The sequence below is a fragment of the Haliaeetus albicilla genome, chromosome 1 (genome assembly GCF_947461875.1).
Source record: "Haliaeetus albicilla chromosome 1, bHalAlb1.1, whole genome shotgun sequence".
Classification (NCBI taxonomy): Eukaryota; Metazoa; Chordata; class Aves; order Accipitriformes; family Accipitridae; genus Haliaeetus; species Haliaeetus albicilla.
This window is the reverse complement of record NC_091483.1, coordinates 82,037,331-82,059,645: the sequence shown is the minus strand read 5'-3', so window position 1 is coordinate 82,059,645 and position 22,315 is coordinate 82,037,331. Positions and strand designations below refer to the sequence as shown.

Here is a 22,315-nt window from a genome sequence, read left to right as displayed (position 1 = left end):
TGCAAATCGTATGCAAAGCAGCGTCCAACCCACCCCCCGGCGCGGCGCGGCGAGGCGCGGCCCAGCCCAAGCGGGCCTACTGCGGTCTTCCCTTCGGCCCCTTCCCGCGTTGCCATAGTTACCCGGCCTGTCAATCAGCCTGCCTTCCCCCGCCCCGACCAGACGGACTCCTCACATCATTGGACAGCCGCCGTGTCATTCTCTTTCCGAGGGAAACCCATAGGCCAACGCTGTCGCATATCTACCCGCCCCCGCCGGCGCCTTCGTCCCCGCCCCGTCCGTACCCGCGCATTCGATTGGGTAGCCGCCCTTGTCACTATCCGCGGCCGTCCAATGCCTCTCTCCCATTGGCGAAGCCGCCTGTCGCTCCGTACGGCGGAGGGCGCGGATTGGGGACCGCCTCACGGCCTATCCCTCCCCACCCCGAGGGGATGGGGGGGCCGGGGGCGCGCGCGCGGCGCGGGCGGGGGGGTGCGAAGGGGGACCGTTTGGCGCAGGCGCGCTGGAGGCGGTGGCTGCGGCGGTGGCGGCCGTGAGGAGAGCTGAGGGGCGGCGGGGCGGGCGGCCCATGGGGCCGGGCCGCGCTGCGGATGGAGCCGCTGCGAAATGGCGGCGGCGCGGAGGAGAAGCCGCCGCGGCGGCGGGGAGGAGGAGGAGGCGGAGGAGGAGGCGGGGGGACGGGACCGGACGGCGGACCCCCGCGGCGGCGGAGCAGCGGTGGCGGCGGCGGGGCGGGCGTTGACAGCGCGGCGGGGCCGCAGCCCCGCGAACGGGGCGGCTCCGTCAGCCGGCAGCGGCGGGACTCGATCCGCAAGAACCGCCCGCGTGAGTGCGGCGGGGGCGGGGGCGGCGGGGTCTGCGGCGGGGGCGGGGCTTGGGCCGGGAGGGGCGGGGCCGAGGGGGTTAACGGGTGGTGGCGGGGAAGGGGCGGGGCTGTGATGGGTGGGGCCGGGTTGGGGCGGGGCCAGGAGGGTGGGGTGGGGCTGGGGGAAGGGGGCTCCTGAGGGGGGAGTCGTGGGGGGGATGTGGGGATACCAGGACAGCACGGTGGTGAATGATGGGCCCGAAATGGCCGGTCTGGGGACAGCACGGTGGGGACAGGGTGGGGTGGGGATGTGGGCCCAGCATGGCCAGTTTGGGGACAGCACTGTGGGGTGGTGACATGGGCCCAGCGTGCCCAGTTTGGGGACAGCACCACGGGGGTAGAGTGGGGTGGTGACATGGGCCCAGCGTGCCCAGTTTGGGGACAGCACCACGGGGGTAGAGTGGGGTGATGACATGGGCCCAGCATGGCCAGTTTGGGGACAGCACCGTGGGGTGGTGACATGGGCCCAGCATGGCCAGTTTGGGGACAGCACGGTGGGGACAGGTTGGGATGGTGACATGGGCCCAGCATGCCCAGTTTGGGGACAGGGTGGGGTGGTGACATGGGCCCAGCATGGCCAGTTTGGGGACAGGGTGGGGTGGTGACATGGGCCCAGCATGGCCAGTTTGGGGACAGCACCATGGGGACAGGTTGGGATGGTGACATGGGCCCAATGTCACCAGTCTGGGGACAGCACTGTGGGGACACGGCGTGATGACATGGGCCCAGCATGGCCAGTTTGGGGACAGCACGCTGGGGACAGGTTGGGACAGTGACATGGGCCCAGCATGGCCAGTTTGGGGACAGACAGCATGGTGGGGTGATGACATGGGCCCAGCACAGTGGGGACAGGGTGGGACAGTGACAGGGGCTCACCAGGCTGGGGCGGAGGGTGGGACAAGCTGAGCCACAAGAGCTCAGGGGGATTGAGGGTGAGATGGCGCCTGGCCTGGTGGGGCAGGACGCAGAGGTTGGGGCTGTGGTGGGTGCTGAGGTGCCCGAGTTGGGGAGCTTGGACCAGAGAGGGAGGGAAGGTCGCTGGTGAGGACACAGAGGGCGAGGGAAAGGAGACAGAAGGACAGACGGAGGGGCCAGTGTGTGCAGCCAGAGCCAGGGGCGAGGGCTGGGCGGCTGGACTGGTAACTGGTAGAAGAAAAGCAATGGAGGGCAAAGAGAGTGGCGCAAATTTTGGGAGGGGAGAACCCCGCAGGTTTGGCTGGGATTGGGCACAGACCAAACCAGGTTTTTCAACGCCGTGCCAGAAACGGTCCATGGAGTGAGTTAGGTGCAAAATGGATGGCAGCCTTCATTTTGGCAGCAGCAGGAGCTGCCGTTCAGGTGGCTGTGGCTGGTGACTTACTTCAGCTGTGTTTGAAGTGGTATTGAGTGATTATTTCTTTAGTTGTGCTGGAGTCCTTCCTGTTGGAAGGAAATTGCCATACCCTGAAAATGAGATAGCATCAGTGTAGTTCCCCGTTGCCTGCGCAGCTATTAAAAGGATGTCAGCAAGTGAGTCCAGGCTGAAGACAGGAATCAAAATTGTCGTGCATCTCGTGGCAAGACTCGGTCCGTTGGCTGTTAATGCTGAGACGTTATTGTTAGTGTATTAATGTAATGTGTCTTAAACAGCGTTCTTTCTCTTTTTTTTTTGGTTGCGGGAAAAAAAGGAAGCTTCTCTTTTGCCCTGTCTTAGTGTGAAAAACAAGAATTATATATCAAAAGACCTTTTAAGACATTTGCTGAACTGGATGCTGCTTATGTTACTAATTCCAGGCGAGTGCAGCTCAGCAATGCTAATGTAGTGTCAGCGTAGCTGCGCTAACCCGCACTCCCTTTGCCTCTCCCTTCCTTTCATTTCCAGATCGTGCTGGATTACAGGAGTGATCCTGCACCAGGAAATGACTGTAAAGTTAATGTTAAATAACTGAGGTGACTGTGGGGGTTTCACTTGCTGAGGAATTAATAGGATGAAAGAGAAATTTAGCAGAGGGGTGTAATGGCACTAGTAGTGGCGAGCATCCTCACGATTTAGATGCAGCAAAACCTACTTTGTATGTGAAAGTCCGCTTGTGTGGCTGTTGTTCTAAGGAAAGCACAGCAAAACCTACCAATGGGAGCTGTGGGGTTATTAATTAGAGACATGCTAGTTAAGAGGTTGCAGCCAGCTGTAGGGAAATGTAGGAGATCTCTGGTATGAAAATTAGGGTGGATTTAGATAGAGCTATGCATTAGGTGATTATACTTTTCTGCCTTGCTCGGGGGCAGTTTCTGTGTCTTTTATGGAAAATGTAGATTGAAGTTGGCCGTTGAGGTTCTGGTTTGTTGTGGTAAAGTTAAACACTGACACTGGTGTGGGATACTTTTAGGAAAAAAGGTGTTCTGGTAGCTTCCAAGACAGGATTTGGATCCAGTTTGGAAGGTCAGTGTAGTACGATTCGGGATTACACCATAGCCTGTCTTTCCTAAATGATTTTTGTGATAATTGGAAGAGAAATGTGCTGGAGCAAGTACATCCCTTAATAGGGACAACGTCTGATGTCAGAGTCAATTACGTTTTGAAGTTAAAATGCTCGATCCCACCTTAAGGAAGATTCAAGCAAGCCTAAATGAAAGCAAACCGCTTAATGGGCGTCTGATCAAAAATGTCCTACTTTAGCTCCCACTTGTCTGCTGCTGGTATGTGGCAAACAAGCTCAGTGACCTTGAGGCTTGTCTTGCCTGCCTGTGCTGGCAGATGCCCTGGCAGATGAGCCCTGCTTCCCCAGGAATGAAAGGATTTCAGCGGGCTGTGGTTCAAGCTCGTGATCTTTCTTCATCTGTAGTCGTCTGTCTGTACCCGTAATGTGCAGCGAGAGCTGTTTCACTGCAGAGATCGGGGAAGGTCTGGGACCGAGGGGAATTAGATTGGATGTATCTGAAATAACCTGACCTGCAGCAGTCCAACCGATGTCCGAGCTGCGTGCCTTCATGCGTCTCGGGCTATTAAATGTTTCTTGGTGCGCTTCATAGGAACTGAAGAGCTTTACTGCAGACCGTGCAACCCTGATTTTCAGTATGTCACAGGCAAAAGGAGGAGGAGTCAAGGACGCTGCTGCCCTCGGAAGGGAGCGAGAAGTGTCCCTGAAAACGTTGTGAAGCAGAGATTTGTTGAAGTTCCTAGCTGCTTTGGAGTATTATGTTGGTGGGGTGTGAAGGGGAGCTTGACAGGGTTATTCGTACAGGTGGAAATGATAATACAGAAAAAGCTTTATCAGCTCCAGAGGCAATACAGAATTCCTTTCTGGTAATGAGTTATCGGTACCATTATTGAAATCTACACTTAAAAACTGGACTGGAAATACCCCAAATGAGAAAAGAGGATGTTCACATTTACATTTACTTTAATGTAACCATGGGATACTGAATGGCTTGCTGTGGGTGGGGTTAAGTGCCAGGCATAAAACCAGTGATGACCAGATCATAATGAGCAGGGGAGTATTTTTTGTAACGAATCTTCCTTATGGTAAGAGAAATAGGTCAGCAATTCAGTTCATCAGCTTCCCCCCTTTTCACCTTCCCCTACTCTCTCCTGGCTCTCCTGTGCTGCTGCACCGCTCTTCTGCTCCTTCCTGAAAACCCGGTTTCCTTGGAAGAGATGAGTTCAGGTTATTTCCCTGGGTAACAAAGTATGCTTCTCCTTTCTGTAGTCTGTTTGTTAGCTCTCTGAAAAAAAAAATTAGCTTTTTTTGATGCTTTTGCCAGGCGTCATCCATAATGTTTCACTGACAAAAGGGAGGGTAAGTAAGTTGCCTAAAGTGTATTTGTATTGTAGGGTATTAAGGAATTCCAAAAGAAAGCCTATACCTAAATTGTCAAGAAGAGCATCCTGCAAATAGTTTCTAAAAATGTATGTGTGTATGGTTAAAAAAAAAAGAAAAAAGCGTGTCCTCATCCATTCTGTAGTCCTTTCAACTGATACCTTTTTTTTTTTTAAAAGTTTTAGTATCTCTTATCAGAATCATGCAAAGACATAATGTACACATTGCTTTAAATTCTCAATATACACAGTATCCAAGTAGAGGTACAAATAAAATATTGTTTTGGCAGCTCCTTTGCAGTACGTAATTTAAGCTTTGATTTTTTTTTAATACCTTTTCGTATTTTGGAATTGTGTATGAAATGTGAATTCCTAGCAGAGCCTATTTTAGAGATGGGAGGATATGTAGACTTAGTGTCGCTTTATATTAACTGCTGATGAATATTTTTTTTCCCCAGCTGTAAAATTTCCATCATGGTATAACAATATTAAAATATAATGTTGAATATTTTAGAGTAAGCGTAGAGATGCTGTCATACGCTCAACTAAATCGTCAGTCTTCATTGCTCCGCAGGCTAATCTTTTTAGCTTCTGATATAATTGGCTCATAACTTAAGGATCAGTCTGAAATACAACTTGAGCTGCTTGTCGTATGAAGAAAATCCACCATAGAGATCTTTAATTATATCGCCTCTTTCATCTTGACACTTCTACAGCTTTCAGAATAAGTCTGTTGTGGGTTTTTTATTTATATAGTGTCCAATTTTATAAAGTAATTTACATAACAAATAAAGGCATTATATTTTTCTTGCCCCAAGGAGCTTGCAGTCTCACTCTGAAAGGGATTTGAAGATGAAGGGAGGGTGGCAGCTCTTGCTGTGGGAACACATAGTATCCTTCAGCTTTTCTGTGTTAGTAGGAGCTGTAAGCCCTTAACTTTGTTTGCAAACTGCTCTTTTGTTTGTTGTTGCATATCCATAGATCTGTCCATTAGAAGAAGGTTTATTTTTAAGACAAAGAGCTGTATGTACATTGTGTGTATGAAAATGTATGTGTAGAGCTGCTTTTTAAAAGTTTCTATGCTAAGGGAAAACAATTGTCAGGCCAAAAGATGAACAATTTTTTTTCTTGGGGAAAAAAATTGCTTTAAGATACTTTATAACTGCTGTTGCAGTGTGTTGCATTAGGGAAGCAAATGAAAATAAGTCTCATTGTTGTGTGCTTGATCTGCTGAGCGGTGCCACAATTTTACCAGTTCCTTAAGTCACCTTCTTTGTACCCTTGCTACTTTTCACGCTGAATACAGTTGGATTTATTTTTTGTCTTTTTGTCAAACAATGTTTGAGAGTGGGGTAAGTGGCTGTCATTGTGCTAACAAACAAAGTAATGTAGAGAGTTTCTTTAAGGAAAGAGACTGCAGAAGGTTTTGAACGAAGGGCAGTTCTTTGAGAAGAGGATTTCCTGCCTTTCTTGTAAATGTCCAGGTACCCAGCGAGAGACTAAACACACTTCCCAGAAGGTGCTGGGCAGGAGGAGAGTCCAGAGGTTTGCACCGCGATGCTTCTGCAATGCTCTGCCTACGGGTTTATCGTCCTCCCCGTCGTTCTCTGGCTGGTGAGCGCTTGGAAAGGAGAGACCCGTGCGAGGCTCTTTCCCAGCATGGAGGGCTCCAAGTAGCAGCGGGAAGGTGGTGCAGAGAGGCAGCGTTTGCGTTTTCTGCCTCAGCCATTAAAGCTGGCGTTTTCTTGCGCTGGTTATTTCAGCAGAACCTTCTGACTGAGAAAAATCAGCCTCCAGGCTGCCCAAAGGCTCCTGGATGCCACCAGTTCTTACGCTGCTCTAGATCTGCCGTCTTCTGCAGCAGCTCTCCTGGAAAAAACGCTTCGGAGGCTTAAGAGGGAAAGATCTTTGGATGGCTTTCAACTGCACTGTAGATGCTGGGAAAAATCAGTGTTTTAAGAGAACTCTCAGTAGCAGATGGTGATGGCGTTCATCCAAGAGAGCTTCCTCCTTCCTCCCTTTGGAGGCATGGGTTTTTCTAGTGCTCAGATATGGAAGAGCTGTCGCTGCCCTGCATGTTCGTGTTGGCTGACTTCCTGTCAGCGTGAGGAAAAAAACCCTCCGTTCTACATGTCGCTGAAATAATTTCCTCCTCTTGTTTGTGTGCCATGCCCCTTTCCCACAAAAACGGGTTTATAGGGGAAGTTTTGTCCGTGCCCCAAATTATTTGAGTACTCTCTGCAGGTTTTACTTTACAGTATGGTGAAGGAGCACTTAATTTTGAGCTAGCATGCTTCTTCCCTGGATTCTTAACCTGTGGCTGGGATGTATATAATGAGAGATCCATAATTAAGAATCATTTGGTTTAAGTTAATTACCTTAATAGGCTGTCTTTCAGAATTTATCCCTGGTGACTTACTGAAGGTATAGCCGAGCCGTTGGCAGATGGAGAACACCAGCTGCTCCATGCAGAGGCTTTCTGCAGCTGGTGCTGCACGGGTGTGTGAAGCCAGCTCCGGTCCGAGGCTGTGTCCCTCCACAGGGCGTTGGATGCTCTTTTTGGGGCAGCTGGGATTTAGCGGGGCCAGTGCTGAGCGAAGACTGGTAAGCCCTGGACACAACCTGACTGCAGTTTACACCCAGCTCTGCAGGCATCATTCCTATTTCCCCGTTAGCCATGTCTTCTGGTGGGCCAGACAGTGGATAACTGGTGTGGTTTAACCCCACGCTTGATGTTCTGCTGGTTCAGTGGCAACTATAGCAACACCAGAATAAAAAACAAATTTATATATATTAAAAAATTGAAGGTCTTGAGGGCACTGAGAATAAGCTGGGATGAAGTTTATAAGGAGCTGCTGTATTTTTTTTGTGACTAGGAAAGCTTCTAGACTGAAGGACTGACTTGGTGATTGTCATGCCCTAAAATCTGGAAGGTTTGTGTTCCTGAATGTAGGAGTTTGGTGTGTGAACTTCACAACCAACGTTAAAATGAACTAGTGTTACTCTACTGAACAAATGTTTGTACTGCCAGCTGAGTGTCTACTCTGAAGTGGAAGCCCGTTAGCTTGTGATGAAGCAACCCGTATGGCATTTTCAGTTACATGGCTTCAGCGGGGCACCGTGCCTTAGGTTTTTGGATACTTTTCTGCTGCACCCCAATGAGGGCATCTCCAGGATCCTTGCTCTCTCTCCTATCCTATGCTCTCTCCATTTTTACCCTTGCGTAGCCTGGCAAAGTGAGGTTGGGGAGAGGATTGCTGTCTCTAAATATCAGGGTGGGGTAGTAGTGCAGTAGTGCAGGCTTTATAATGCAGAAAAAAAATTGCATGTCCTGACAGGAACAAATATATTCCAGAAATCAAAAGGAGGTTTCCCAGCACCAGGACAGGAGCTTTCGGGAACCAATCCCTTTGTCAGAGCAGAGATGACAAAGCAGCCGAGTGCTTTTAAGAGTGGGAAATTTGTGAAAAGGGAGTCCAAGATGTCAGTGACCACAACAGACAGGAGAAGACTTTGCTGAGTAACATGGGAAGCCTCTTCCTGTTCCTTTTCTTGCGTAGAGCTTGTTAGTTTTCCAACAGAGTTTAAGCAGTATTGAAAAGCACAGTGCACGTGGGGAAACTGGTTTTAGTGATCCTGTACATGAACTGGGTATTTAAATAGAGTGGTCTTTACCAGTTCCAGTCACTGGAGGGACTGGAGCAGCAGCAGAAGGCTCTGGTTTGGCTGCCGATGCCCTATTTTTACCTGCATGACGTTGATGGTATTTTTATTGCTTCTTCTCTCAATAGCAGAGCATGATCCTTGTTCAAAGCATTTTTCTGCGGTAGTTAGTTGATAAATCTGGGACTTCATTCAAACAAAGGCAAAACACTTGCAGGGGGTGGGATGTCCTATTCTGCCGTTAGTATGGGAACTGCTGACTGACGGATGTATATGCCATATTGGAGCTGGCTTTAATATGGCATTAGGGGGGCCTGTGTATGTGTTTTTAGGTTTAAGGTGTCAGGAAGAACAAGTGAGTGAAGCAAGTGGATGCTTGGTGGGTTTTGTTTTCTGCCCTGGTGCCTGCCGTGCCGACGTAGGGCGTCCATCTCCCTGATGAATTGGTCGTGGTCTCTGTCACTGCTGTTGCCACACTCCTCCACGACAAGGCCCTTTCTTTTGGGGGTACAGAAATCCTGGAGTTTGTCCTCCCCGCCTTTCCCTTCACTTATACTCTGGGGTCTTGGACTCCCCTTCTTGTGAGGGTGCTCCTCCTGGTGTGGTGTCCCTGGGGATATGGTTCTGATGTTACGTGATGAGGCCCAGGCAGCCAACATTCCTCTCTTGAGAAGTAACTTTAATTTAGCTACAGTAAAGTTTTCTTGAAGGAGTCTTGAAATCACATACATATGCTAAACTTTTCTCCAAGTAAAGCACTTAGTAGGCTTTCCATCCTGAAATGCTGATAGAGTTTGCAATTCTGAATTCTGGAGTATGGAATAAGAAGTTGTCATGAAAAAAGTCCTTGAATTGCTCCTGCTTTCTCTCTCCGTTGGACTGTGATTCAAATTTGTCTCTCCCTCATTCATGAATAGTTATTTTTATGTCTGTTCTTGTTTGAAGTAAATGCATTAGAAATAGAGAGTGATTGGGATTTGGATATGCCTCCTAAAATAGAGTTTGCATCTTCTTCCAAGATTTCATTTGGTGATGGTTGGGGGTGGCCTCTATGTAAATATGTAAAAATAGCTGAGTGGTTTAAAAATAACGTGGGTAACTGATGGCTCTAGCAGCTCTTGGGGAACTGTGATGCTCTAAAAGGGGCTGTTTTACCTCCACTCTATACAGCAACCAAGTTAACCCGCCGAGGAGAGAATACCTCGTCTTCAAACATGTGCTTGCCTGTTGGGTTTGTGGCTTTTCAAAGATCGTTTTCTTTCGGAGTGAGTTCCCCTCCTGTCCCTGAGTTGTTTCCTTTGCTGTTCGGCTTTCTTAAGTGCTGCCTCTGGGTATTTGGGTATTGCTCTCTGACTGCTTAGTGCTCCTGCAGCTCGAGTGGCGGGGCCTTGGCATGCATCTCCTGCGCTGCTGGGACGGGGGGACGCGGAACGTGCTCTCGCTTGGCAGTTCTGCGGTCTGGGGGTGGCTGCTGCTGCTTCCCTGAGTTTAACCAGAAGGATACCGGCTTTCAAGTGGCGGTAGGAACAAGGGCTTCTTCATGTCGCACGCTCATCTGTCTGCAGATGAGCAAACGTATTTTGCAAAAATAACAGTAGGATGTTATCATGCCTGTCTCTGACATGTAAGAATTTTACTAAAACCTGAGATCCTTCTTTCCAGAGGAATGTTAGTAACATCTACGCCACATTCAGGTTTATTTGCTAAGCATTCCTTTTTTTATTTTTGGAAAAAAGCGTAAGGGTTTAATCCTGCTGCCATAAGCCATAACATGTGGCTACATTTTTTCTCTTTGCTCTGGAGCCCATGTATCTTGTTAGCTCTAGCCTATCCTTTAGCTCATTAATGGTAATATTAATCTGTTCCAGTTCTCAGCTCTAATCGCAGATTCCATCTGATCAGGGTTTTCTCTTGATCTTTTCCAAGAAGCTCATTATCTAATACAGCTGTAAATGTTGCTGGGCCTGACACTAATGCATATTTTGTACCATGGGGGAATTTGACTAATAAAATAATCCAATTAGACATTTGTTTTTGTCTCCCTGGGGCATCTTAGATTACTTGTCTACCTCAGTTATGTGTTGTAATTAGTTAACGTTTGTACATCCCTTTGATGTAAAAGCACTGGTATTATCTTTGGCTCTGGCTCTGAATCAGAACTTTATAAAATAGCTGGGGATTAAAACTGCGGCAGCATCAGGCGAGTGTATGGATACTGTCAGACCAGCGCTGTGTGCATCTTCAGTGCTGCATGGTGGTGGTGTAAGTATTTTGAGTATTGCATATCAAATGTTGGGAGCTCCTGAACAGGAGGTATCTCAGAACAGGAGTCGTGCTCATGTACAGAGGAGTCTCAGCTGCACTTCTCAAAGGCAGACCAGACTGCTAACATTTCTTTCTTTGTTTTCCACTTGAAAATGAACAGATCAAACAGGCCTGCATTTTGTAGTCCCTAGAGAATTGCATTAATTAATTCGGTTTATAACTATTTTGCTGCTGGTATGACAGTATCGTGCCCTGTTTCTTTTTCTTTTTTTTTCCTCCTCTTTTTAGTCTTTCCTTGGTTTGGCTTGGATATTGGAGGGACCTTGGTCAAACTTGTTTATTTTGAACCAAAGGACATCACTGCTGAAGAGGAGGAGGAGGAAGTGGAAAATCTCAAAAGCATCCGCAAATACCTGACATCAAATGTAGCCTATGGATCTACAGGCATTCGGGATGTGCACCTTGAACTAAAGGACCTTACCCTGTGTGGACGTAAAGGCAATCTGCACTTTATACGCTTTCCTACTCATGACATGCCTGCTTTTATTCAAATGGGAAGCGAAAAACACTTCTCAAGCCTCCATACTACCTTATGTGCCACGGGAGGTGGAGCGTACAAATTTGAGCAGGACTTTCGCACAGTATGCATTTTTGGCTTCTATATGATTAGGATCTGGTAGTGAATTTTTTTAAAAGCTTAAAACTAGAAAACTTTCTCTGCAGACTCTAAAACTTCTCTAAATCTTAGCTTTGGAAGAGTGTACCTAACTCAAATTAAGCTTGATTCAGGAAATAGCATGTGGAGTCAAGTTAACATCTCCAGATTAAGATACTTTCTTTCTGAAAGTGCATGTAACATTCCTTTAACTCTAAAATTATTCACTAACTTCCATGGTGTGTGCTCTTACAAGACTTTCTCTGTGTTATTAATCTCTGATTATGGTGATCTCAGTCTTGTGGGTTTTTTCCTCATTGCTGTCTTTCACATGCTTAACATTTGTTTTATTGTTCCTTTGCTCATGTGGTGTCATTTCTAACACACGTGTGAGTGAGCTGACTGAGGTTCAGTGAAATTTGGTGGTAAATAAACTGAAAGGAGGTTAGTAGTTGGGATTTGACATCATCATGTGGCTTCATTATAAGTTTGATTCTTGTTCATAAGTGAAAAACATGTGTGATAAATACTTTGGTTAACCAGGGCTTGAAAAAATGCACCAAATAAAGAGGCTTTTTTTGCAGTTGAGGCAGTGACATGAGGGGAAAACAATTTCATAACTTCCTTTTTTTGTGTGTTTTTGGGGATGGGTTTTAGGGGATTTTTTTTTTTTGTCAAACAGTTAATTCCCTTCTCATTTTTCCTTGCTTTTCATGCTAGTGCCTTAGTCAGGTCCTAAATCAGGCCCATGGAATTTGATGGGATCCTTTTGGCATCCATCTGTGGATCCTGTTGTTCGATTCCCTCCTCTCTCATGTCTGCACACTTTAGGGCTGGGGTAGTTGGCAGTCCGTGTGCGTGGAGAAAGATGGAGCCCTCCTGTGATCTGTACTTCTTTCTCAGCCACTACAGGGAGTAATGGAGATAGCTGAATTTAGCTGGCAGGGAATGCATTTTTCTAGCCCTGAGCATAAACACTTGAGATCCCTAACTACTTCTTGAATATTCTTCTTTCCTTTTTTTTTTTTTTCCGCCAGATGGGTGACCTTCAGCTTTGTAAGCTAGATGAACTCGATTGCCTTATTAAAGGAGTTTTGTACATTGATTCAGTTGGATTCAATGGACATTCAGAGTGCTACTATTTTGAAAACCCGACGGATGCTGAAAGATGTCAGAAGCTCCCATTCAACTTGGAGAATCCGTATCCTCTCCTTTTGGTGAACATTGGCTCAGGGGTCAGCATTCTGGCTGTGTATTCAAAAGAAAACTATAAACGGGTAACGGGCACCAGGTGAGTTCTGTGTGGAGGTAAACTGAGTTTTATTTTAGAGTGTGGAATGCATTTCTGCATTGTAGATGACATTTTCAGGGACAAGCTGCAATAAAGGTGGTGAGTTGAATGACCGAGCTCCTGCTTTTACTGCAGTCCCTTACCTCTGCCAACAAAGATCCCTTCTGGAAAAGAGAATCTGAATTTCATGTTTTGGTCTCTTTACTGCAGCCAGTCTCTTTAGCAGCTGTTTTTTCAGTTGCCCTGCTGCAGAAATTAAAGTGTTTTATTTGCCATCAGAGAGATCCCATAGTTTGGGATTATCCCAAATATACTCCTAATGATCATGTTAACAACTGTTAGCTTTGATCCTGGCAGTAGAGGTTTGCATCCTGACTTCCAAAAGTTACCTCGTTTTGGTGGAAGGGATGCTGGCACGGCAATAATTCCCCAGACAGTTGCTGGAGTGCTGCAGCTCGCCTTCTCGAAGATGTGGCTCTTGTTGCCAGGAAAAGCCAAAGAGCTCTGTGGCTTTAAGCTTTCCTGAATTTCCTGAAAGTTAGCAATAATAATAAAAAAACCCTCACAGTACAGATCTCACTCTTACTATACATCATTCTTGGCATGTGTGCACAGTAAAGTGAACAGGACATAGTTTTTTCTCCTAAATTTTGAATAGCTGTGCCCTAATGCTCCAGTTATCCCTCAGGACTAATATTTATTTTGACTTCTCTGAGCGCTGGGAAGAAGGTGGATATTGTAAAATAAGAAAATTAATTTCTCATTTAGAAACATGCCCTCTGCAGAAGGCTGTAAGTTATTTGAAAGTAACAGATTTAAAGAAAACTGCTGCTCTTCCAAGATTGCTGTCACTGCGAAGAAAAGAAGCTGAAGGAATGGGGCAACCTGAGCTAACTCAGATGCGTAGCTGAGTAATCCGAGCTTTCAGTGAACGAGCCATTTTCTTTCTCTGTGCCTTTAGAAGCAAGGCGGGTGACTTTCATTTTGCTTTATATTGCAGCCTTGGAGGGGGAACCTTTTTTGGTCTCTGCTGCCTTCTTACTGGTTGCTCCACCTTTGAAGAGGCCCTAGAGATGGCGTCCCATGGGGACAGTACCAAAGTCGACAAACTAGTGCGGGACATTTATGGAGGAGACTACGAGCGATTTGGATTGCCAGGCTGGGCTGTAGCATCCAGGTAATGACTTGACTGATTCTGATTTTTATTTTCACTAGAGATTCTGCAAGGATGAAAAACTGGATTTACATGTCTTAGGAGAGCTACCGTTCCTTCTGCTGTTCTGTTTTAACAGATCTAAATTACTGATAGCAACGCTTTTTAAAATTAAAAATAAATACTTCAAGATGAATCGCTTTGGCTAAATTAGCAGTTCCCATTTTCTCCTGGAATTCTGATGCAAACGGACCTTTAACTCAAAACCTGTCTTTACAGCTTTGGAAACATGATGAGCAAGGAGAAGCGGGAATCTGTCAGCAAAGAGGACCTCGCGAAGGCTACTTTAATAACCATCACTAATAACATTGGCTCCATAGCACGGATGTGTGCACTTAATGAGGTATTAAGGGGAAATCTGTTTCATTGCTTCCTGTCTGAAGCATCACTTGTGTGCTACTGTCACGCAGTATCTCTCTTTCCCTGCATACGCTTCTGTAGGTGCGTGTTCGTACTCATCTTTTTGGATGTTCAGTAAGTTGTAATCCGCTCAGTTTAGATTCTTCAGTAAATTTTGTCCTTGCCCGTCTGTGTAGTTTGAGCCAGACCATTGTGCTGTGAACTGAAGAGCTGTGAATGAGTTAGGGGTTGGCTGTTGGTCTCATTAGGTCCTCTGCGTGGTCAGGAGTTCAACAACTTCTCTGCGGTGGTTTGAGGAACGGTAGGTGTGCGATAAACTACAGCTCCTGGGACCGCTGAGAGAGAAGGAACGGTGGGGCAGAGGGGTGTAGAGGCTGGATGCCTTTCCTGTGTTGTTTTTACGAGTTGCTCTCGATTTCTCGGTCAGGTCCCACCACTTCCACGGCCGTTCCTGTATCTTTGTGCTTTCAGCTTCTTTACAGTGCTGCCTTGTTGCATTCATGTCAAGCAGCATTGTACAGGGCTATGAAAGAACAGAGACATGCTCTCCACTCCATTCTGAGCCTGTTCCTATGGGATGAGCTAACAGGGTGAAGCATCCTCCTGGCTCCTGTTGCTGTTGGCAGATGCTCACTATTTACCTTCATTTACTGCTGAAACAAGGCAAGACATATTATAAACAGTCTTGCCCACAATACGTCTGTTGAGTTCTCACTCTAGAGTACACAGCTGAATGCAAAGAGGATGCTGAATAGTTAGGGGGAAAGCATTAATGAGTGTGGGTATGGAAGGAAAATCCATAGAAGGACATGAGTGAAGGAGCAGATGGGATTTGATCCTGATTCCTTGGTAAAAGGAGGAACTGAAAATTACTTTCTTGCTGGAGAAAAGAAAGCTTCAGAGTTCATCACTTGGCTCAGGAGAACTATTTTAGGATTGAAAATTTGTCTAGAAGTCTGATTTAAATCCAAAATATCACTACTTGGTTGGTCTTTTCCTTTCATTCAGAGTTGTGTTGGTTATGGGTTTCTAATTCTTTTTTTTTTTTTCCCTTCCTGCCACCCCCAAAGTAACAGTAGAGAGCCATTCAGCTTTTTTAATGATGGGTCAAAGGCCAGAGTTGGGGGCAGAGAGAGTAGATGGCACTTGATGATCAGTGCTCCTGGCCAGTATAAGGATCTCATAGTGAAAAATCAACCATTCTATTCAAATTCCTAAGCTAGAAAGGCTGTAGTTAGATCTGTGGGTTTCCAGGTAGTGTGGAAGAGTCTGAAAAACAGCCTGTCTTAAAATGACCTGGCTGGTACTGCTTTCTGAGAGAATTGTGGATGTTTATAATGTTCTGCAGATCCTGCCTGACACTTTCAGCAGTTAATTCATAGAATCGTAGAATCATTAAGGTTGGAAATAGACCTTTATGATCATCGAGTCCAACCATTAACCTAACACTGCCAAGTCCACCGCTAAACCATGTCCCTAAGCAGCACATCTACACGTCTTTTAAATACCTCCAGGGATGGTGACTCCACCACTTCCCTGGGCAGCCTGTGCCGATGCTTGATGACCCTTTCGCTGAAAAAATTTTTCCTAATATCCAATGTAAACCTTCCCTGGCACAACTTGAGGCCGTTTCCTCTTGTCTTATTGCTAGTTACTTGGGAGAAGAGACTGACCCCCACCTCGGTACAACCTCCTTTCAGGCAGTTGTAGAGAGCGATCAGGTCTCCCCTCAGCCTCCTTTTCTCCAGACTAAACAACCCCAGTTCCCTCAGCTGCTCCTCATGAGACTTGTGCTCTAGACCCTTCACCAGCTTCGCTGCCCATCAGCACCTCAAGGTCTTTCTCGTAGTGAGGGGCCCAAAACTGAACACAGTATTTGAGGTGCGGCCTCACCAGTGCTGAGTACAGTTCTATTTTTTTGTCTTTCGATGTAGTCTCTGGCCGCTCCCAGTGCAGTTCCTGACCATCTCAGTGCACCTTTCTGGTCTCACCTTGCTGTTCTGAACTGTCTCTTGCTGCTGCCAGACCCCAAGCCGACTCAGTGTGGTCTCTTGTTTGCAGATTGTCTCTTTTGGGTCCAATTTCAGAATTCTAAATTCAGAAAGCTGCAAGTGGATTATAACTCTTCTCTCTGCAGCTCCCATCCCCACTCACCAAGGCAGTTACACTCCTTAGCTCCCAGGAGCAGCTATTTGGGGTGATGCAGTTTCTCTGGATCTGGTTGCTTTGGTGTTGACTGGTGATTTCCCTCTGCTTTCAGCTGGTTGTTTTTCATCAAGTCTCAGTGGAAAATGTATTTGAAAAGCTGAATATGCTGTGCTTTTTTAAAAGGCACTAGAAGTGTAACTTTTTTTCTTCTTACTCTAAGGTGGGGTTTTCATCGTTGCAAGCAGAAAATGGAATTTAGCTTTAATGTTCCTTTTTTATTTTTTCCCCTTAATACTTGCAGAACATTAATCGAGTGGTGTTCGTTGGCAATTTCCTTCGGATCAATACAATCTCAATGAGGCTTCTGGCATATGCTTTGGACTACTGGTCGAAGGGACAGTTAAAAGCACTTTTCTTGGAACATGAGGTGAAATTAACTTTTTAAATTTATTTTGTCTCGTGGCAAAATGCAAATCCTTCGAACGCTCTGGAAACAGCCGTGTGGAGTCTGTAGCTGTTGATGATACACACTGTGCAGCAGGATCCCAGTGCTTTTTTACTACAGCCACAGTTACTGCAATGCCCAGTGTAGGGTCAGAAAAAACATATATATTGTTCCAGTAGCTAATATCAGAACTGTTTACTACCAATTTCATCTTGCTTGTGAACTTTCTTTTAAGACTATTGACAGTATAGAGGATTCTGTGCAGTTCTGCTTCCCAATACAGCGATTATAGTTAGAATCTATTTTGTAATGTACCTACCTATAGTTATTTCTTTCCACCGTCCTTTATAAGTTGTTAAAATTACACTGTACGCGCAATATTGTTCTTGTGTCAGGTGTGTGCCCATGTTTGAGTTTTTAATATATATTCCTGTCTTCTCTTCAGGGTTATTTTGGTGCAGTCGGTGCTCTTCTGGAACTCCTGGATTCAGCCTAATTCCATGCAGATTCCATACATTGGACCTATGAAGTTGTGGCACTTCCTGGGTCACTAAGCCCAAGTTTCGCTTTAAAACATCTGTTCACTGACTGTTAAACTAATTGTGCGTGACCTAATCAGAAAAGGAAAGGACTGTTGCGTTTCTGTCTGTAAACAGTTGAAACCAATCTTCGATTACAACACAGGTTTGTTTAAAAGGAGTATATATGCAAATGTACTGTCCCAAGGTGGTGGTTCTGTCTGGAACATCTGTAGGGCATTCAGTCACATCAAACAGCCCTTTTTATGTAGTCTTTTCCATGTTTAGTGGTGGTGACATAATAGATGTGCACTCTATTCCTTCCATCAAGATTCCTTTGAGTGCTGAATGTCTACCCAGTTCACAGTTTATAGAGTTCAGCTGCAGCGTTTTGTGTTCCGCAAACGAAAGGCATTGTGTTCACATTGTGCTGTTAATTGTCTGTAAAGGGGAAAGAATATCAGCACAGCCCTGGCATGTAAAAACCATACAGACGGCTTCTGTCTCCTCTGAACCCTACAGTGGCCTGTCAAACACCGTTGTGCTGTCAGTAAGGCTTTATTCCTGTTACCACAGCTTCTTATCTATGTATACGAGAGACAAAAGGTAAGGCACAAATCCTGTGTCTCAGGTTGATTCTGATTTCAGCCTGTAACACTTCTGTACAGACCACAGTACCCTTTGGGGTATGCCATAGTGCTGGCATAGTGTTGGGAGTGTCTGTCAACCTCTGACTTTGAGATCTGCTAAGAGCAAATTTGAGGATGAAGTGGGGGGGGGGTTGGTTGTTTGTTTGGTTTTTTTTTTCTCTGTGTAAAACTTGGCTGCATATAACTATACCAAAGAAATTATTTTTTTTTTCAGTCATACACTTGGCATCTTCTCTGTAATGTTCCATTTTACATTTATAAACTGCTAAACTACTTCGGTTTCCGGGGGAAACCTCTCCTTCCCATATGCATGCTGTGCTCTCCTCTGTTTTCTCTGTGCGTGCCGTCTTGCATACAGCCTGCAAACTGGGTTGCTGCAGTCTGGAACCCTTAAAGACGCTGCGCTCTCAGGATGCGGATTTAGAAATGGCTTACTGCACACTGAATAGATGCTGATAGCAGACAGCAGTTTAAAAAAGAAAAGCAGCATGCGCATGGTTTGTAATCTGCCCGCCCTTCCTCCTGTCTCTGCTTCACTCTGCTCTTTGCAGAAATTCTTCCCAGGCTTGGACCTCGCGTTATGAAATGAAGATGATCTCTATCGTGTTCTCTTGGCCGTGCTACTAGCATCAGTTATTTCAGCATAACTGCACTCCAGTCAGGGAGTGTGGAAAAAGCTGCTTTTCTGAAAAGCCATCTGCACCTTCCCTTGATGATGTAAGCTAAACGGAGATACTACTTCAGAGTGTTCTCTGCAATACGGTGCTCTGGCTTTCCAGCTGAGCAGCTCAGCTATATGTAGAAGCCGTCCTTCCGTGAGCAAGCTGAAGCAGCCTTTTGTGGAAATGCAAGCGCGCACCAGTTCAGTTCATACTTATTGGGGTTTATCGCAGGACATCGGAATGGCTGTCGTCCTGGCTCGAACACATCTTTTAAGGTCATGGTTTCTTTCCAGAGAAGTTGATTTTCAGCTCTCTGATCCCGATGCGCCTTTTGATGACCAATTGCAGCGCTGGACAGCCTGTGCTGGTTCGGTAACTTGCAGTTTGGCCGCAATGACGTGCAGTAGAGGTGCAGGAGCAGCACAGCAAATCGTGTCCAGCTCTACCTGTTGCTGCAGCCCGAGATCAGAGTACTCACAAGGTGCTCCACAGCTCGCTGGGTTTGTAGCACGGCACCGGCCTCTCTTTTGGGCCTGAAAAGGGAAGAAACTACAAATCTGGGAGACGTACTTTTTGCTAAGGTTAGATGTTTCTGTTTCTGTCAAAGCCTGTGCTGTCAGCTCTGCTGGGTAAGTGTTCCAGACAGCAGACACAGCGTAAAACAAGGCATTTTCTCAACTTCAGTTAACCGTGGGCCTGGAACTTCCTGAATACATCCAGTAATTTGAGAACAACAATAAAATGGGGGGGAGAAAAAGAGAGTAGTGTTCACATGAAAGGTAATCTTTGCTGTGTGCTGTCTGTGGAAGACAGTTTGTGTGCTTTTCCTGCAGTATAGTGCAGGTTTCAGCTGTATGCCACTCCACGTTCAATCTAACCTGGTATTTTTAGAGGTGAGGGCTTGGAGCAGGATAACACAGAATCAATCGTTGTGTGGTTTGGGTTGGAAGGGACCTTAAAGATCACCCAGTTCCAACCCCCCCGCCATGGGCAGGGACATCCTTCACTAGTCCAGGTTGCTCAGAGCCCTATCCAACCTGGCCTGGAACGCTTCCAGGGATGGGGCAGCCACAGCTTCTCTGGACAAAGGGCACCTGAGCCCTGATTTATTCTTCATTTCTTGTGAAATCACACAAAAGATAACCCTAAGTAGGTGTATTAAAACCAACTCCACTTCCCAGTTGCTGATTGTAGGTTTTCTAGACTTGCCTTAACTCTTTCTCTACCATATAACAGGTAACACACGGCACATAGCCGGCTGCCATTTCGGCCAGGTCACCCACCCTCACAGTCAAAACTCGGGCCCTGGTTTGATTTGTGGAAAAGAAACAGAAACACACTTCGGCTTTTTGAAATGCCTCTGTGCCCAGGACCCACTTCGCTCCTTGGTGTAATACTTCAGCGATGCGCTGGGCTGCCGCGGGCTTCTCAGCTTTAATTAGTCCTAGGGGTTTTATACAGACCACATTGGTGTGGGGAGGGTGTATAATCCTCCTCTGAATCCTCCTAACATACAGGATGGCTGGTTTTTTTTTTTTAATAGCAGTAGGCTTTGGGAGCTGAAGACCGACGGAAGGAAGGAGCCACCTTGAAATGATTTTGTTACGCAGAGGGAAGCTGTGGAGAGCAGAGAAGCCCCCGCAGCCTGCAAGAAATCCCTGCCCCGAGGCGCTGGAGTAGGTGCCGGGCTGGTGTCCCTGGGAGCAGCGTCCTGCGGGTTTTCTTCCCCCTGTTCGTTCTGCGCGCTTGTGTGTGTTAACACCTTTTTTTTCCTGTGGATTTTGAGTAGATCCTGTGTGGTCATGTCCAACACCAAAGTCCTTGATGTATTGTACTTTTTTGTAAATTTTTTTTGTTGTTGTTCTTGTAATAAAATATTACAGTTATTTTTATATTCTTGAAACTTTTCTCTTGTTTGCTTCTTGCCTTGTTCTTCCTAGCTGTGGAGCAAAGGGATGAATGTTGATCTGAATGGGTGTCAAGAACATGCGGGTGAAATAGGTGTAAACGAGCCCTTTCAGTTGATTTTAGGAACTTATTAAAAATAGCTGTCGGCAATCCTCAATTACTCTTCACTCCCTGCATGTTCTGGTCTCTGGAAATCAGTTGCATTTCAAAGCATGTTCATGGAGGGGGAAAAAAAAAAATGTAAAAATTCAGTATTTGCCTGTTGCTGGTAGTGAGGATCCCTTCTTGATGCTCGGTCCCATCCCCGGCTAGTAACGTTTTTAAGCAGATACCTTAAAACCAGGCTTCTAAACCAGGTCTGACTAAAACCTGAAGGCTGGCACGGGGCTGTGCTGCTGGGAGAGGGTGGATTTGTGCACAACTGGGGTTGGGTCTGGGCTTATTTTTGCAGCTCAGCTTCAAATCCCCGAGGCTTTCTGAGGGACGTGACGTGGCTTTCTTAGCAGCAGCAGGCTCCCAGCACCGGTAAGTCCAGCAAGGGGGGTGGTTCTAGCATCATTCCAGGGCAAATTGCAGCATTTTAGGGTTTGGTGAAAGACTTCTTTGGTGGTAGGTGATGAGCGGTGCTTTGGAGGCCCTTTAATGTATGGATGACGTGAGTTGGATTGGAGGTCGAAGCAAGGCATCTCTCCAGAGCACGAACCGTGGGATGGAAGTAACGAAAATAATTGTGCAAAAATAATTGTGATTTGTGCGTCTTACTGCTAGATCCAGACCGCAGCTCGGCCAGACCCTCTGCTGCTTTGTCCCACCAGTGGGAATCTTCACCCAGCGAGGTCTCCATGCCTGTGGACTTGTCAGGAGCTTCCAGAAGATGACTAGGAGGGCAGCGAGAAGGTGGTTCCTCACGTTTCCTTCTGGAGAAGTTGAAGAACATCTCCAGGTGGGACCTAACCCCCCAGCACCCAGCTCTGGGGGTGCAGCCAGCACTAGAGGGCAGCAGCCCTCCGCACTGGGCAGGGACCGGGGCAGGGGTACACACAGCAGGACGGGGGGACAGCAGGACGGGGGGACAGCAGGACAGGGCAAGGTGGGAGCCCTGCTTCCTCCACACCAGGTTTCTGCAGGGATGGCAACTTTGGATGGCCCCAGCTAAGCAACCCATCACGGGGAAAGGCAGCGGGGGGGAGAGATTTGAGAGGAAGAAAAGGGGATTTATTTTTTTTTTTTTTCCGCCTGTTTCGTGAAGGCTGGAGGAAGAGCGTGGGTGAAACGAGGTGAGAGGGAGATGAAGAATCGAGCTGGACCCCAGGAAATCCCGTAGCGTGGAGGCTGGGAGCTGAACTCCTCCGAATCCCGTGGCCGGTGGGAGGTTGGCGTTAGTCCAGCCGGGTCTCGTCCCGGGGAGCCCCTGCCCGCGGGCCGGGCCTGTGAAAGGTTGTTTGGAGAAGAAACCTCCAGGCCCTGCCTGGGATGTGCAAAATTCCCCCTCGGCCGGGGATTTCCAAGGGTGCGTGGGGCAGTGAGCCAGCCCCGCCAGGGTGGGTGCCGATTTCTCCGATCCGGCACCGGCCGGGAGCAAAGCTCCGCTCCGGGCCCAAGGGATGTTGCTGGTGCTGGAGGGAGACATGGAGAATGGGACCCCCCCCCAACCCCAAACCAGCCCATTTTCCAGCTCCTTCTTGCAGAAAGAGCTGGAGCCAGAGGTGGGACAGTGGGTCCCAGCCCCACTGGGGACAATCCCGGGGTGACACAGGGCTGAGCAATGAGGGATGCTCCCGTTTTCCCATGGGAGGACAGACACTCCCCCCCCCCAACCCTGTCCCGTGGCCGAGGTCTCCCAAGTGGACCCCCCCCCTTGCAAACACACCCCTGC

At 47.2% G+C, this 22,315-nt stretch overlaps 1 protein-coding gene across 3 annotated transcripts; it reads left to right on the top strand.

Moving 5' to 3' along the window:
* The first annotated feature begins 495 nt into the window (after nt 1-495).
* PANK2 (pantothenate kinase 2) lies at nt 496-20,423 on the top strand. Of its 3 annotated transcripts, XR_011326874.1 has the most exons (8): nt 496-825; nt 10,878-11,230; nt 12,282-12,535; nt 13,536-13,712; nt 13,968-14,091; nt 16,558-16,683; nt 17,147-17,385; nt 17,669-20,423. XR_011326874.1 is itself a non-coding variant. In XM_069796671.1 (7 exons), exons 1-7 carry the CDS (start codon nt 591-593, stop codon nt 17,195-17,197), a joined length of 1,320 nt encoding a protein of 439 aa, XP_069652772.1. In that variant the 5' UTR covers nt 496-590; the 3' UTR covers nt 17,198-20,423. The 3 variants fall into 3 exon arrangements, 2 of the variants coding, with proteins under 2 accessions (XP_069652772.1, XP_009924171.1); XM_069796671.1 differs by having other exon boundaries at nt 17,147-20,423; XM_009925869.2 differs by lacking the exon at nt 496-825 and having other exon boundaries at nt 10,932-11,087; nt 17,147-20,423.
* The last annotated feature ends 1,892 nt before the right edge of the window (nt 20,424-22,315 follow it).

Excerpts from the sequence above, each read along its gene's own strand:
- PANK2 (XM_069796671.1), top strand. The coding sequence starts at position 591 with ATGGAGCCGCTGCGAAATGGCGGCGGCGCGGAGGAGAAGCCGCCGCGG. Across the intron at positions 12,536-13,535 it reads AAACGGGTAACGGGCACCAG|CCTTGGAGGGGGAACCTTTT; the intron begins GTGAGTTCTGTG and ends TTTATATTGCAG. Across the intron at positions 13,713-13,967 it reads GGCTGGGCTGTAGCATCCAG|CTTTGGAAACATGATGAGCA; the intron begins GTAATGACTTGA and ends CTGTCTTTACAG.